Consider the following 17,169-nt stretch of genomic DNA (forward strand, 5'->3'; position numbering starts at 1 on the left):
CACACACTCCCTCATCCATCCAACCATCCCCTCACACAACCAACCACACACTCCTTCACTCACCAAACCAACCACTCACTCACTCCCTCACCCAACCAACCAACCACACTCCTTCACTCACCAAACCAACCACTCACTCACTCCCTCACCCAACCAACCAACCACACTCCTTCACTCACCAAACCAACCACTCAATCACTCCCTCACCCAACCAACCACTCATTCACTCCCTCCCCCAACCACACACTCCCTCATCCATCCAACCACCCCCTCCACCAACCAACCACACACTCCTTCACTCACCAAACCAACCACTCACTCACTCCCTCACCCAACCAACCAACCACACTCCTTCACTCACCAAACCAACCACTCACTCACTCCCTCACACAACCAACCAACCACACTCCTTCACTCACCCAACCAACCACTCATTCACTCCCTCCCCCAACCACACACTCCCTCATCCATCCAACCACCCCTTCCCCCAACCAACCACACACTCCTTCACTCACACAACCAACCACACATTCACTCCCTCATCCAACCCCTCTCTCACTGAACCAATTGCCAACATATTGCAAAACATTTTCCAACCAATGAGAAGTTCCTCGGTTGGTAGGGCAAAGGACGAATTAGAGCGACCCAACTGAGTAGATGTACGTGATGACAGGACAACTCTTCCGTTGGAAGTCAAGGTTTTTCAAGCCACCCTGTTATGCACTAGTGATTTGAGTTTGCCAGTTTCAATTTCCATGTTAAAATACCTGCAACAAAACAGGCTTCAGTGGATTCTACAACAGATACAAACAGCGAGTGAGTGAGTGAGTGAGTGAGTGAGTGAGTGAGTGAGTGAGTGAGTGAGTGAGTGAGTGAGTGAGTGAGTGAGTGAGAGTGGTTTTACGCCGCTTTTAGCAATATCATGGCTGCGGACACCAGCAATGGGCTTCACACATTGTACCCATGTCGAGAAACAAACCCGGGTCTTCAGCAAGACGAGCGAATGCTTTAACCACTGGGCCCGAACGCCCCCATGTGAGGTTGAAAGACCCAAGACACAAAGTGATTCTCAAAACTGTTACTTCATAACGGGAGGTGAAAAGGAATGAATGAATTAGCGTTTACACAACAGGCGGTAATATTTCACTGCATCATGTTAAAATCAGGAGTAGTTTATGGTCCTGGAGCAAGTCGGTAGAAGGGGCAAATATATCACTGTTGATAGGGTAGTGGTGTTCTGACAAATAGATAAGGCTGCCTAAAGATGGATCTTGTTCTAACTGCACAAGTCAAGCAAGAAAGGCTCTTGACATTGTTGCTTGTCACAATGTTTTATATCCTTGCAGGTGATAAAATAACAAGGAGAAGAAAACTAGGACCACATCAATCATTGGTGATTTCTTCTGTGATAATCAATCATGATTTTTTAAAGGGACTCCCAGAATTACAGCTTATTATGTGGATCGTATTGCAGTGTTTGAAATTTAAGGGGTTCCTGTGTCCCTGACGTCTTCTCCAATGGTGTTGGAACCTTGGGTCTCACTTAAATTTTCCCTTTGTACATGGGGGTTATAACATGGCACCCTTGGTTGGTTTGTTATTTTACGCCGCACTCAGAAATATTCCAGCTATATTACGACGGTCTGTAAATAATCAGACCAAACAATCCAGTGATTGACCATCATGAGCATCGACCCAAGCAATTGCATCAACCAAGTCAGCGAGCCTGACCACCCGATCCCGTAAGTCGCCTTTTACCCAACTTAAGTGGTCGTAGACATTTACTGTTTGGTTAAACACACCCACACAGATATATATTTTTTCTACTTTTATTTAGGAGTTGATGATAGACTTCAGAGGTATAACGATATGGTGCGTCTAGATACAATACGTATCCCGATATAGTGCTTTTATTTCATTACTTGACAAGGATAGTCACCTTTTACGGCAAGCATGGGTTGCTGAAGACCTATTCTACCCCGGATCTTCACAGGTATGGACTTGAACAGGCCCAAACTCAGCCTGGGATATTTCATGAAACACAGTTTGGTCCTAATTCCCATGTCCCTTTTAACTAGGGCTATGACGAGGACGACATACTTTAATTCTCAATTTCAAACAATGCGTACTCCATCCTTATCGTACAAGCTTGAACCAATCAAAATGAAAATCATGTGGTCACATGTGGACATCACTGTATTTTGTTTGTTCGTTTGTTGTATGACACCGCACTCAGCAACATTCCAGCTATATGACGGCGGTCTGTAAACAATCAAGTCTGGACCAGACAATCCAGTGATTGACATCATGAGCATCAATCTACGCAATTGGGACACGATGACATGCATCAACCAAATCAGCAAGACTCTTTGGCAGGTTGTAGACATGGTGAGTGATTGGGAGGTGGGTTTAACGCCGATTTAAACAGTATTTCATATATATCATGGCTTGTCAGCTTAATATGTGAGGAAAGCCTGAAGTAATGCATGTCTCAGACATTTACCACTGCAGTCAAACCCTCAAGCATGGTTATGGTACTAACTAACCAAGGGCAACAAATGGGATTCGACCCCATCATTTATTGCTTCTAAGGCTTAAAACAACCATCATCCCCTAACATTAAACAGATAACAAGTACTCTGATTTGGTTTCACATTTCATAATATCATTAAATCTGACTGTCTATCATCTGGACAAACATAACTTTCAAGTATACAAGGCTATATACATCCCTTAAACAACAACTATTTTTAATTTGATCAGATTTCTGTTGCCATACCAACGAGTGAATGACGGCACATGAGTTGGCTTAATGAGCTGGAAACAAGATATTTATTATCAGGAATGGCATCACCTGAGGTATTATCATATTGCATGCTCTTGGGTTGCCTTGTCACCTTCCATTTGTTGCAACACACAATGGATGCTCAATAACAGTGTCTGATAGTGCCAGCACTACTTCTAACACCATATCAGTCACATCAGAACACTGGGAGGAAATCGAGACGCGATGTGGACACTTCCCACTTAATACTTTTCTTCATAACATTATAGCAAAAAACATTGTATGTGGTAGGCCGACATGAGCATCCAGCTAAAACATAAAACCAAATAGAATTTTTATTTTAAATTTGTACCTGAACCTTATATTATGTTCACATGTACTTTAGACCGTAGGCCTGTAATACTGAATGAGTGAGTTAGTTGGGTTTAACGCCGCTTTTAACATTATTCCAGTTAACTCGCGGCGTGTCAGCTTATAGGGGGAGGAAAGCCTGAAGTGATGCAGGTCTGACATTTACCACTTCGGTGAAACTCACGTGAACCGAGATTTGAACCCAAAATCATAGGTTTCTGGCGAACCCAAAGGACACAACTCTGCACAGCGAATCGCAGCGCCATAGACATCTGGGCCACCTGTGCCCCCCTGTAACACTGAATGAAATCTTGACACAGTCTTTAACCCATAATCATCCTTGGGCATGGGTCCTCATATCTACCATACCACATTAAGACCGCCTCCCTGGTCCAGTAGGTAGAGTGTCTGCCCGGAGAGCGGAAGGTTAGTGGTTTGATCCCTGGCTGCATCATTCCAAAAGACATTACAAGATGGTACTTGTTGTTACCCTGGGCTAAAATAAGGACTGGTCGGCTCGGAGTTAGTATACTGTGTCTGAGTGGGATATCCATGTTAAACTGTGGCATGGTATCTACGTGGCCTGGCACTATAAAACCAGAATAAGTCCAACAAGCACATGCATCCACACTCATACACACAGCCACACAGACAGACACATACACACCGACACAAACAGACACATGTACAGAGTTACTGAATGAGTGAGTATGGTTTTACTCTGATTCCAGCAATATCACGGCAAGAGACACCAGAAATGGGCTTCACACATTGTAGCCATGTGGGGAATTGAACCCAGGTCTTCAAGCAAAAGCTTTAACCACTAGGCTACACTAGGTGGGTGGGTGGGTGAGTGAGTGAGTGAGTGAGTGAGTGAGTGAGTGAGTGAGTGAGTGAGTGAGTGAGTGAGTGAGTGAGTGAGTGAGTGAGTGAGTGAGTGAGTAGGGCTCATCATGAATATTTCAGCTGCTCATTGCATCAGATTTATAACCTCAATCTGTATACCCTTGTAGTGAGTGAGTGAGTGAGTGAGTGAGTGAGTGAGTGAGTGGGGCTCATCATGAATATTTCAGCTGCTCATTGCATCAGATCTATAACCTTAATCTGTATACCCTTATAGTGAGTGAGTGAGTGAGTGAGTGAGTGAGTGAGTGAGTGAGTAAGTGGGGCTCATCATGAATATTTCAGCTGCTCATTGCATCAGATCTATACCCTCAATCTGTATACCCTTATAGTGAGTGAGTGAGTGAGTGAGTTCATAGGGCTCATCATGAACATTTCAGCTGCTCATTGCATCAGATCTATAACCTTAATCTGTATACCCTTATAGTGAGTTAGTGTGATTCACACCCAAATTTCATTCTATTTTACACTTATCATCAGATCTAGGCTTTCTCTCTTACATTGAATGAGTGAATGGTGCTATATGTCTCATCAGCAAACATCTATTCATTGCATCTACACTCTCCTATCCTACGATCTATGGCTTTAAACCAGATCTGATGCCGGCGCGGCTTCCCGGGAACTGTAAGGCGTTGTCATCTGACTGCTGGATCTGGATGCTGATGTTGGGGAAGTAATCAGTCCCTGGGGTGGCTGAGGCATCACCAGCCCCGGAATGGGAAAACCCAGTCCCGATCTCTCTTAATTCCTGTACACCAGCCAAGGTGGCAGGGTCATCTATTATTTACAACATTGATTGAGAGTCGGTCTTCAGGCCATGTCCTGTAGAGAAGACTCTGACAATGGCATGAAGTCTACAGCAGCAGCAGGGATGAGAATCGCAGACACTGGATTACAGTCTTTGCTAGGGATTGGAATTTATGGGAGATCTCCCTGACCGATATCTATCAATATCTAGTGTATTGTCAGTTTGAGAGCGCAGATCTTGTAGTTACATCGTCCTGACAACTACCTTGACAGATGGGGCTCTGAGAAGTCTTCAGATAAATGGTGCAAGATATATCAGAAAGACGGCAATAAAAAAAAGGAAATTAAAATGTCAGAGCACAAATTAATTAGTATTGTTAACTTTCACTAGTCTAATGTCCCAACAACCTATACGTAATAGTATGCATGTCCATGGGACAAGATGGTATTAGTAAATTTGGCCGATTTGCGTTTACATCCACCTTAAGATTAACTCATAAGTGACCAGTTAGTTAAATCACGGCGTGTAAGCTGAGTATCAAAGGAAAAACCCAAGTGATGCAGATCTCAGAGGTTTACCACTTCGATGAAACCCACGAGCACGGGTATGGTGCTGACAAACCTAGAAACATAATCGGGGCGAACCGGGATTCGAACCCACGATCAGAGATTTCTAGGGATGCAACTCTGCACAGTTTAAGTGATAAGAAAATGTTGTTTTTCTGGATTTGGTATACCCAGTCTTATTGTGCGAGTGGCGGGCACGACCAGAAGGGCAGGGCGTGCTTACCCTTTTCGCGAACTCTTGGTGTCACTGATTCTCAGTGATCTATTCATATAACTTTATCTGCTATTTTGCCTTTTATGCCCAATGGAAACTGTTTCGGTGGATAATCGAGAATCTGCATGCTGTTGTTAACAAATATCAATATTAACAACTCATCATGGTAGGTATAAGTAAACAAGGAACATTAATTACAACCATCACCCAGGGGCATTAAACAAACAGTACAAAGTCAATAGGTTGTCCTGATGGCATTTCAGTGAAAATACCTTTATCTGTTCGAGCCAAATATGCAAATACCAATAATCTTCTGGCATCATTGTACCAACAAAGCTGAAAATGTTCGATAAAATGTTGCCAGCATCAAGTCACAACAGTCCACCTCAATAACCACGGCATGCAAGTCAGTTATTGATTGTCATCCAAAATGTCCAACACATATTTTCAGTTTTTAGTTATTACATGGAACAAAAAGTATTTACTAAATTCACGCAAAAGTCCTTCAAAAAAATTCGAAAATCATGAAAATGTCCTGTAAAAAATTACTAAAATCATGAAATTGTCTTTTAAATATTTACTAAAATCATAAAAATGTCCCGTCAAAATTTACTAAAATCATGAAAATGTCCTATGAATAATTTATAAAATCATGTACTCAATGTTTCATGATAACTAGGTATTTAACCAGAGAGGTCAATTGGCATCTTTGGCTTATTCGTGGACAGAGTGGTCTTCATCACTAAATGGTGCAGTCCTGGTGACAAATCTCCTTTGGGACTTATGTCTCTCAACTTACCTGTAGCCTTCTCCAAACCTTCCCCATGCAAACAACACACCTTTAAAGCCCTGACACTTAACAGCACGGAGTGTACGGAGCATGAGGAGGTTATAGCTAATATTCAACAGAAACCAGGGCCACATTGTCATTAACACACCCACTGTTGGCCAAGATGGGTGTCATCACTTGCAGCTTCACCATGTCGGAATATCATTCAATATGTCATTCTTTAGAAGGTTATAAGTTAGAAATCACTCTCAGAACCTGGTTTAATCTTAAAGTAACCTTTTGGTTAAAATCTTCTTGAGAAGCTTATGTGTTCAAATATTCAATATGTCATTCACTGAGTGATTAAGTTGAAATTCTGTGTCATATCATTCACTCTGATCAAGAACCTGGTCCAATCTGAAAATCTTTGTTTGGGCAAAACCTAGAGACAGCTTTTAAATTAATGTGCAAATGTTGCAATGTTCTGAGGTAAGTGTTGTGTCACATAGTCAATGTGCATCATCCATGAATGAATTGAGGGAGTGAGTTGGGTTTAACGCTGCCTTAAACAATATTCCAGTTATATCACGGCGTGTCAGCTTAATGTGGGAGGAAAGCCCAAAGTGATGCAGGTCTCAGACATTTACCACTTCGGTGAAACCCATAAGCACGGGTATGGTGCTGACAACCTAGAAACATAATTGGGGCGAACCGGGATTCGAACCCATAATCATACGTTTCTGGCGTGCCCAAGGGACGCAACTCTGCAAAGCGAATCGACCCACGACTGACCCACCCTTGCCTCCCATGTATGAATGACACAACTGAAAGCATTACATGTCAATATCATTATTTTTGTCTCATTCAAGCATGACTAGCTACAAACTCCAAATACAAATACCGAATTTCAAAGGCTGCAAAATGTGAGGAGGTACACATATCGCCCTCGTTTCAGACACCGACATATCACATGATGTGTTCACTAGCAGGGATAGATTTATCAACAAATTTCTATGTTGCTTGCAAGACTTGCTCCTTTTACAAGTTCTCCAAACTAATTGGCTTACAACTAAATGGAAGACGCAGCAAAAAATATATATACACAGAGAAGGGGTAAAATTTTGACAAGACAGATGGGCCATCTACTTTACGTTTCAGCAAGCCCTTTGTAATTTTAACTGACCACTGGCCAACAAGCCAGCAGTTAGTCTACCCCTGCTTGGAGACTTGGGCATAGTGTGCAAACCCCTGACTCCACTCTGAAAAAACCCCATAATGTTTAAATCTGAAGCAAAAGGCAAAAAGGCTGGCCATAAGAAACAGCCCTGTCTTACCGGTGGCGGGAGGTCGCGGTCATCGTATGTGACGGTGGTGTGTGTGGTGGCTTTGCTGTGGATGGGGGCAGGTTTCTCTGCGGGGGCTGGGACAGACTCTGGCGTAGCTCGGGTGTTCGACATTTCCAGGGGGGGTGGAGGTGGTGGCAGGTCTTCTTCTACTGGAGAGTTCATCTTCTGCAAACAAAAAGCATCAAATTACACAGCTGTCATGGCAAAATAAATTCACTTTTGTTTCTTCAGTTGTACACTTCCCAAGGAGCTGAGGATGGTCTGGGTGACCTGCACCACAAGTTTGCAACTACTGTATGTAGCATGAGTGGCATTTCTGTAGGGATGTCACGATAAATCAAAATATTGCTATATTGCTATTGGTAAGCACTTAAAGTCAATAAATCGATTGTTAAATCAGTTCCCAATCAATAGTATCAATTTCGGTTAGGAATATCGATAGTTTCGATTGTATTTACCATATCAATAAAATACAAGGAATGCTGTTCAAATTTGTTTTTCTTTTGATCATTAGTGGTAGACATTTTCTTTTTCTTAAATTATTAGGGTAAAGAAAAATCAAATCAGTCATATCTCAAACTTTACTTTTTATTGGTTGTTATGGTTAACACATTCAAAGGAAACTTCAGTTCCAAGGTTTAATTCAACACTAAAATCCATCTAAAATGATACACTGAAAACTATCGATATTTATCGCAATAGTTGCTTGCAATATCAATAGTTATCACAATAGTTTCTGTCAATAAAGATTTCCAGACCAATAGTCTCCCTACATTTCTGTGGTGTAAAACAATATTTATTCACACACAAGAACAGGGAAAAAAACCTGTATGAAGGTAAATGTTTCATTCTGTCAATTTGTTATTTACATATTTCTATAAACAGTCAAGTACTCTTCTTTACTGATTTCCCTGGTGGTATTAAACTGGAAGAACAGATTTTCTGCACACTGACAAGCCACCTTCTCATTTCCTCTACTCTCAACCAGAACTCTTCAGGATAATTTGTAGTCAGTTATTTTGGAAGTAAAGGTCACTAAAATCCATTCTCGCAAATGGGACATGTAAGGCAACTATGCTTGTTGTAAGAGGTGACTAATAGGATCGGGTGGTCAGGCTTGCTGACTTGGTTGATGTATGGGATTGTATGGCAGTTGCATGAACGATGCTCATGATGTCAATCACTGGAATGTCTGATCAGACTTGATCATTTACAGACCGCCATCAGTAACTGGAATATTGCTGAGTGCGGTGTTAAACAACAAAAAGATTTGCTTATGGTGCGCCCAATGTGACCATATGAGTCGTCGCCCTTTGGTGAATCTAACCCTGAGCCATCCATGTGTAATGGTCATGTGTAAACTTTGAAAATACAAACTACAATCGGTACGTAGGTTAGCTCTGGGACTCCATAATGGTGGCAATCATTAGCTGGCCATCGATTTGATGAACTACCTGCACCGAGGAGAGTTTTTCCACCAGTTTCACCAACAGGCAGCCTAAAACCTGAACTTCAAAGATAACTCAAAGTGATCTCCAGAAACTGATCTGTCAATACCTGTCCCCGCAGCCTGCAACATGCAGATTACTGGACTCGGGTCATGTCAGCATTGATCCAACCAACAACATATAGGAAGGGTTAGACGAGTCTCATCAGAGACCAGCGGTCAGACTGGGTCCCTTGAACCAGCTTGTACTCCCCCCCCCACACACACACACACAGGAAGGGTCCCTTGACCCAGCTTGTACTCCCCCATCACCACACACAGGAAGGGTCCCTTGACCCAGCTTGTACTCTCCCCCACACACACACAGGAAGGGTCCCTTGACTCAGCTTGTACTCTCCCCCACACACACACAAGAAGGGTCCCTTGACCCAGCTTGTACTCCCCCCCCACACACACACAAGAAGGGTCCCTTGACCCAGCTTGTACTCCCCCATCACCACACACAAGAAGGGTCCCTTGACCCAACTTGTACTCCCCCATCACCACACACAGGAAGAGTCCCTTGACCCAGCTTGTACTCCCCCACACACAGGAAGGGTCCCTTGACCCAGCTTGTACTCCCCACACACACAGGAAGGGTCCCTTGACCCAGCTTGTACTCCCCCTTCACCATACACACGAAGGGCCCCTTTACCCAGCTTGTATTCTCCCATACACAGGAAGGGCCCCTTGACTCAGCTTGTACTCCCCCCACACACACAGGAAGGGTCCCTTGACTCAGCTTGTACTCCCCCCCCCCACACACACAGGAAGGGTCCCTTGACTCAGCTTGTACTCCCCCATCACCACACACAGGAAGGGTCCCTTGACCCAGCTTGTACTCCCCCATCACCACACACAGGAAGGGCCCCTTGACCCAGCTTGTACTGCACCAAGTCACCTACCACCATCATTACATCACACATATCCCAAACACCAGCTAATTTAAGCCGATGCAGACAAGTCTTGTTTAAAAATATCTAACGGATTGGAGCTGAGGGATTAGAAACCTACTGGAGTCTGATGGTGTCACCATTGATCCAGCCTACATCCAGGAAGGGTATAGTAACTCACAGCCTCCTCCCCGTCTGCTCATCTACAGAGTCGCTTCACTCATCTTCCATTTCACATACATACAAATAAAACTTGCTTATATAAGCAGTTGCAGTTATGGTTTATTTGTTTGTTTGTTGTTTAACGCCGCACTCAGCAATATTCCAGCTATATGACGGCGGTCTGTAAATAATCATGTCTGGACCAGACAATCAAGTGATTGACATCATGAGCATCGATCCACACAATTGGGATCGATGACATGCATCAACCAAGTCAGCGAGTCTGACCACCCGATCCCGTTAGTCGCCTTTTACAACAATCATAGTCACCTTTTCTGGCAAGCATGGGCTGCTGAAGACCTATTCTACCCCGGAATCTTCACGGGTCCAGTTATGGTTTAAAAAAAATCAGATTGGACTCATGGGAGTCAAAACAAAACTGGAAATATCTGATGCCAATGATTATATGAGTAAAAACTCAAAGGCTGAAGAGATTATGTGGAGTGCTGTAGATCCATGAACTTCACTTTGCACCCAACTAAGACAGGGCTGTAGAACAAGGGACTAGCTCACATAGTCTGTCTGAAGAGGACAATTTGGTTCGCTCATTATGCATTAATAATTAATATAATATGCAAAGTCATTAAATCCATATTAACGTTTACTACTATTACCGAGTGATGACATATTTTTTTCCCCATGTCACTCATACAACAGATGAGACCAACCAAAGACCTGTGTTCGATTCCCCACAAATACAATGTGGTAGTGGGACAACACCGATGCATCACGATTTTTTACTTCTCGATACAGTTATCAATCACAATCACACACAAAGTATAAACTATAGATTCTTACCAATAAATGTATTCTTCAATAAATGTTACACCAAACACAAATTAGCAGTGAAAATGTAGTGAAAAGGTAAATATTTTCATCCATTACACGATACTTGACACTGCCAACTGCAAATCTTTAGTGTGCCAGATATTGGCCGTCCTGTCTATGAAAAAGATGGCTTAAGCACCACAGATAAGGTCACATGCAAGTATCGTGATACGTATCGGATCATGAGCAAGGTATTGTGATACGTATCGGATCATGAGCAAGGTATTGTGATACGTATTGTGGATCATGAGCAAGGAGTGAGTGAGTGAGTATGGTTTTACGCCGCTTTTAGCAATATTCCAGCAATATCACGGCGGGGGACACCAGAAATGGGCTTCACACATTGTACCCATGTCGGGAATCGAACCCAGGTTTTCGGCGTGACGAGCGAACGCTTTAACCACTAGGCTACCCGACCGCCCCCATGAGCAAGGAATCGTGATACGTATCGGATCATGAGCAAGGTATTGTGATACATATCGGATCATAGCAAGGTATTGTGATACATATCGGATCATGAGCAAGGTATCGTGATACGTATCGGATCATGAGCAAGGCATTGTGATACATATCGGATCATGAGCAAGGTATCGTGATACGTATCGGATCATGAGCAAGGTATCGTGATACATATCGGATCATGAGCAAGATATCGTGATACGTATTGGATCATGAGCAAGGTATTGTGATACGTATCGGATCATGAGCAAGGTATTGTGATACATATCGGATCATGAGCAAGGTATTGTGATACGTATCGGATCATAGCAAGGTATTGTGATACGTAACGGATCATGAGCAAGGTATTGTGATACATATCGGATCATAGCAAGGTATCGTGATACGTATCGGATCATGAGCAAGGTATTGTGATACGTATCGGATCATGAGCAAGGTATTGTGATACGTATCGGATCATAGCAAGGTATTGTGATACGTAACGGATCATGAGCAAGGTATTGTGATACATATCGGATCATAGCAAGGTATCGTGATACGTAACGGATCATGAGCAAGGTATCGTGATACATATCGGATCATAGCAAGGTATTGTGATACATATCGGATCATAGCAAGGTATTGTGATACATATCGGATCATAGCAAGGTATTGTGATACATATCGGATCATAGCAAGGTATTGTGATACGTATCGGATCATGAGCAAGGTATTGTGATACGTATCGGATCATGAGCAAGGTATTGTGATACATATCGGATCATAGCAAGGTATTGTGATACATAACGGATCATAGCAAGGTATTGTGATACGTATCGGATCATGAGCAAGGTATTGTGATACATATCGGATCACACAGTTGGTTATCGTCCTAGCCCTAGTACAATCTGTGAAGCCCATTCGTGGCATCCACTGCCGTGATATTGCTGAGCTATTGCTAAAGGAGGTGTAAAATAATACTCACAAGATTAAACATTCAGATACAAAACTCAAAATGTCTCTTTTGTACTCTCATCTAATTAATTATTATATCAGTATGAAAGCTTTAGCCACCAACATAAGAGCAAGGCTAAGATTTGAAGCTGGCCATCCATCCAAAATGTTTTAACAAGCTAGCCAAGAGTGCTTCCATTTCACAGACACAGAACCTGTTAGTGCAGGGGAGACAACTCTTTGCTTGCTCTCGGTTACAAGCACCTCCATGAGAACAGCCAAACCCAGCACATCCACTCTTCACCAGTGGCACTTTCACAGCCCTCGTGTCCTTCACAATCATGTCTTTGAGAGAAAAAATGCTATTTTTTGTAGTGTTGACTCTGTTAGGTTTCAGAATTTTCTTCACAGAACAATAAAAAAATTCAGCCAAGTCTTGGTAATGTGGAGCTCACTGAACCTGGGAGGTCTGAAGTGGTTCTAGCAGCAAATCTTCCATCTGCTTTTCAAAGCATTTCAGAATATATTTGATTTAAAAAAATGGTCACACAGAAATGTAACAAGCCAGTACAAAGGAATATTCAGACAGGTGAAGAAAAAATATTCCTGTAGCAAAATAATTGAATTAAAGACACCATGGGTATCTTTCAGGAATACTTACATAATGATATCAACTGTGACTTTTTGTACCTCAATTCTTATTGATTTTCTTGGGTAATATCTAGAGAAACAGGACCAGTGCAATTCAAGGCTGGAGGCTAATTTCTTTGAACAAGATACCATTAATATGCTTCCACCATAATATCAGCTGGCGATTCATTTGCATGGTTGCTACAATCAGTCCATGTCGGCTAAAAAACACCTTTCCTGGCGAGACTTGGTCTGAATTGTGGGGGGTGCGGGGTGGCCCAGTTGTCAGAGGTGCCACAATTTGCTGTTAAGAGTTACGTTCCTTCAGCAACACAGAAATTTATGATTGTGGGTTTGAATCCCTGTTTGTCCTGATTATGTTTCTAGGTTTGTCACCACTATACCCCTGCTTCTGGGTTTCACGAAAGTGGCAAACATCTGAGAACTACATCACTTTGGGCTTTCCTCCCAAAACCTGCATCACTTTGGGCTTTCCTCCCAAAACCTGCATCACTTTGGGCTTTCCTCCCACATTAAGCTGACACACAAGATCTGCATCACTTTGGGCTTTCCTCCCACATTAAGCAGACATACAAGATCTGCATCACTTTGGGCTTTCCTCCTACATTAAGCTGACATACAAGATCTGCATCACTTTGGGCTTTCCTCCCACATTAAGCTGACACACAAGATTTGCATCACTTTGGGCTTTCCTCCCACATCAAGCTGACATACAAGATCTGCATCACTTTGGGCTTTCCTCCAACATTAAGCTGACATACAAAATCTGCATCACTTTGGGCTTTCCTCCTACATTAAGCCAACATACAAAGCCTGCATCACTTTGGGCTTTCCTCCCACATTAAGCTGACATACAAGATCTGCATCACTTTGGGCTTTCCTCCAACATTAAGCTGACATACAAGATCTGCATCACTTTGGGCTTTCCTCCCACATTAAGCTGACATACAAGATCTGCATCACTTTGGGCTTTCCTCCAACATTAACCCTTTCGCCCCGACTGCCCGATTTATCGGGCAGCATAAACCGTGTCCCAGAACCCGGCTGCCCGAAAAATCGGGCGAGAACTGTCCAAGCCCCACACCCGGCTGCCCGATAAATCGGGCGGCGCGAGCGTGTTTACAAAATCGCTCTTTCTACTTCCTTTCTCGTGTGTAATCTCGTTCTAAATATGGAAACGAGATCTACACGTGATTGACACGTCATTCTATGGAATTTCCCCGTCTTTTTGGCGCGAAAATCGCGGATGTCACCTGTTTTCGCGACAGGTATTTTTCTCGCTTGAATCGTAAATCAAGCGTAATGGCGGCCAACTACGATTCGGATAGCGATCAGATGATTAACAACGACTCTATCGGGAATAATAATGTGTTTGAATTGAATAATTTAAGCGAAGGGGAGAGGGAATTTCGCGAATATTTTGGTGAAGATTTTGACGGTTTCGACGAGGTGTCCCCCCCGCCAACTTTCAAGAATGGGATTGGCAGACGGACCACAACAGCTGAGACATGAGGGATTTTGAAGAGGCGACCGGACTCAAGAATATATATATATTGACACGTACGGTGAGTGAAGAGTCATGCTATTGATTTTTTCCAACTGTTTTACAATGATTCTGTGTTTGAACAGATTATCAGTGCGACGAATGAGAATGCAGCCTACAGCGATCACAACAACAAAGGTGAGTGGCATGACGTATTTGTTTCTTTTTTTTTTAAATTATTTTTCTGATCGCAATCCGAATTATAGTTTGCCGGTTTGTCGTATGTCCTTATATTTCGCTCAATTTGAATAAAATTTATTTCTATAATCATGTTTGTTCTCTTGTTTTTTTACATCTTAATTTAAATTTTAGTAACTGTATAAATTATTTATTTATTAATTGATTTAATAAAGTACTGATTTAATTTATTATGCAGTTGTAAATAGCAGTGTATTGTAAATATGTTATCACAACTTTTATATTTGCAGAACTTGAATTTACGATCTTTCTGTCCTTTTACAATCTTTCCCTCTTCAGATCAATCTGTGATATCTTCCCTGTGATGTCATTCTTATAGTAGCTGTGGTTCAATGTTCATGTAATGTGATAAATTACTTTTTAAAAACTTAAATACTTAATTTTTGTTTCAAATCCTGAAAAAGAAGAAAATAAATCAAATATTTGTTTTTACCTGTGTTAACGAGTTTACCTGCGTTAACAAGTTTACCTGTGTTAACGAGTTTACCTAAGAGACTGTAGGTGTATCATAAGTAATATGTGACATCAGTATAGAAAACAAAGTCAGTACCAAGAGTTGTAAACTTGTTTATTTGTTTACAGATGTGCATGAAGAGAATTTACCTGTAACACCTGCGATTACCTGTGCCGTTCAAGATGACAAGACCACTGTGTTATGTTTACCTTGTATCTGTGATTTAGTTTTGTGATTTTTAATACAATTTGAGCCAAAATTCATTGTCTGTTTTCATTTTTTCAGTGTTTTCAAGTTTTATTTCACTTGTAAACACCTGTAATTAGATAATGACAAAGGTTAGAGACAATAACAACAAAGAATATTAAAGTATACTTAATCCTCTTTACAATGGTATATGATCAATGTATATTAAAAGCAAGTTTCTGGTAGAAAAAGTGCATCAAAAATGATGGTGTGATTTTCCAATAATACTGCCAGGGAGGCCAGTGTACAGGCCTTGTCAGTGTCAGGGACTGCAGGGTTTCAAGGGACATAACTCTGGGGCAGTCAGTGATGAAAGAGTTAAGCTGACACACAAAACCTGCATCACTTTGGGCTTTCCTCCCACGTTCAGCTGACATACAAAATCTACCAAGTGACAGAAATACCAGAAGCACAAATTGCCACTAAAGGGTTTCCAGGAAGCGAAACAGATTTCCAAGCGGAATTTTATTATCACTAATTCTGGACCCTTTTCAAGTGGGAGAGGTGGGTTTAACGCTATTTAGAACAGTATTTCAGTTTTATCATGGTGTGTTAGCTTGATGTGGGATGAAACATTTACAACTTGGTGGAACCCATGAGCTTGGGTTAGTTTGACACACCCAAGAAATATAATCCAGGTGAATGTGTGAGTTGTACCCATGACGACAGGTTTCAGGCACCAGTAGGATGCCAAGCTGCAATGGTGCCTCAGACAACTGGGCCACCTGGGCCATTTATGTGGATAGTGACAACTAGGGCTGCAACGAATACACTATGAGGGGAATACAATTCGTATCACGAGTATATGGTAATGAATACGAATATTAATACACGAATACAAAAAACAAAACAGCAGCTGATGTATTATTTGTTACCTTCAGTGAAACAATAACAACATGAAGTATTTGACATGGTTTGTTAATTATCAATATTTTATACATTTATATACTGCACTTATCCAGGTACTAGTATCTGCTCAAATGTGACAATGACCACTGATCACAATACTGTCAAAGTAAATATTATAAGAGTGTTGTCTTTGAAGAAATCTATGCATATAATATGTTCTTATGGATATTTGTAGGTACAGGGAATGTAAATGCACATGACTGCTTATTCATAAATATTCGATACTTGTGGGGATGAATAACGAATTCAATTCATGAATGGATACAGTTCGATTCACCCAATATGGGAGTGAATCGTAACAGCCCTAGTGATAACCAATGCTCATAAATTTGGCAATATGTGGATTCAAACCAATACTGATCCTGGCACCACTAAGGGAAGCAACTCTAAACAACTAATGGTGGTACAGTAAGTAGCATACTGGCTGTCCCCCAATGCCAGGATGTACAGTCACCTAATACATCCCTGATTCGAACCATCAATCAGCAGGTACAATGTAGTAGTGGGACGTCACACACCGATGTATCGGGGATAATCGTTTTTTACTTCTTGATACAAGTTTCAATCACAGTCACACACTAAGTACAAAGTATTGATTCTTATCTTAAATGTTTGCTGTAATAATTACAGCAAACACTAATTAGTTGGGAAAAGTGAACATTTTA

At 41.8% G+C, this 17,169-nt stretch overlaps 1 protein-coding gene across 1 annotated transcript in view; it reads right to left on the reverse strand.

Annotated features, from left to right (window-relative positions):
- Nucleotides 1-17,169, reverse strand: part of LOC139449122 (disks large homolog 1-like) — a 346,607-nt gene that overhangs the window by 241,765 nt on the left and 87,673 nt on the right. The window contains exon 4 of the mRNA XM_071230606.1: nt 7,671-7,847. Coding sequence (XP_071086707.1) covers nt 7,671-7,847 — 177 coding nt within the window. The remainder of the gene's footprint in view (nt 1-7,670; nt 7,848-17,169) is intronic.

The sequence above is a fragment of the Haliotis cracherodii genome, unplaced genomic scaffold, assembly GCF_022045235.1.
Source record: "Haliotis cracherodii isolate W230 unplaced genomic scaffold, xgHalCrac1.p SCAF_7, whole genome shotgun sequence".
Taxonomy (NCBI): Eukaryota; Metazoa; Mollusca; class Gastropoda; order Lepetellida; family Haliotidae; genus Haliotis; species Haliotis cracherodii.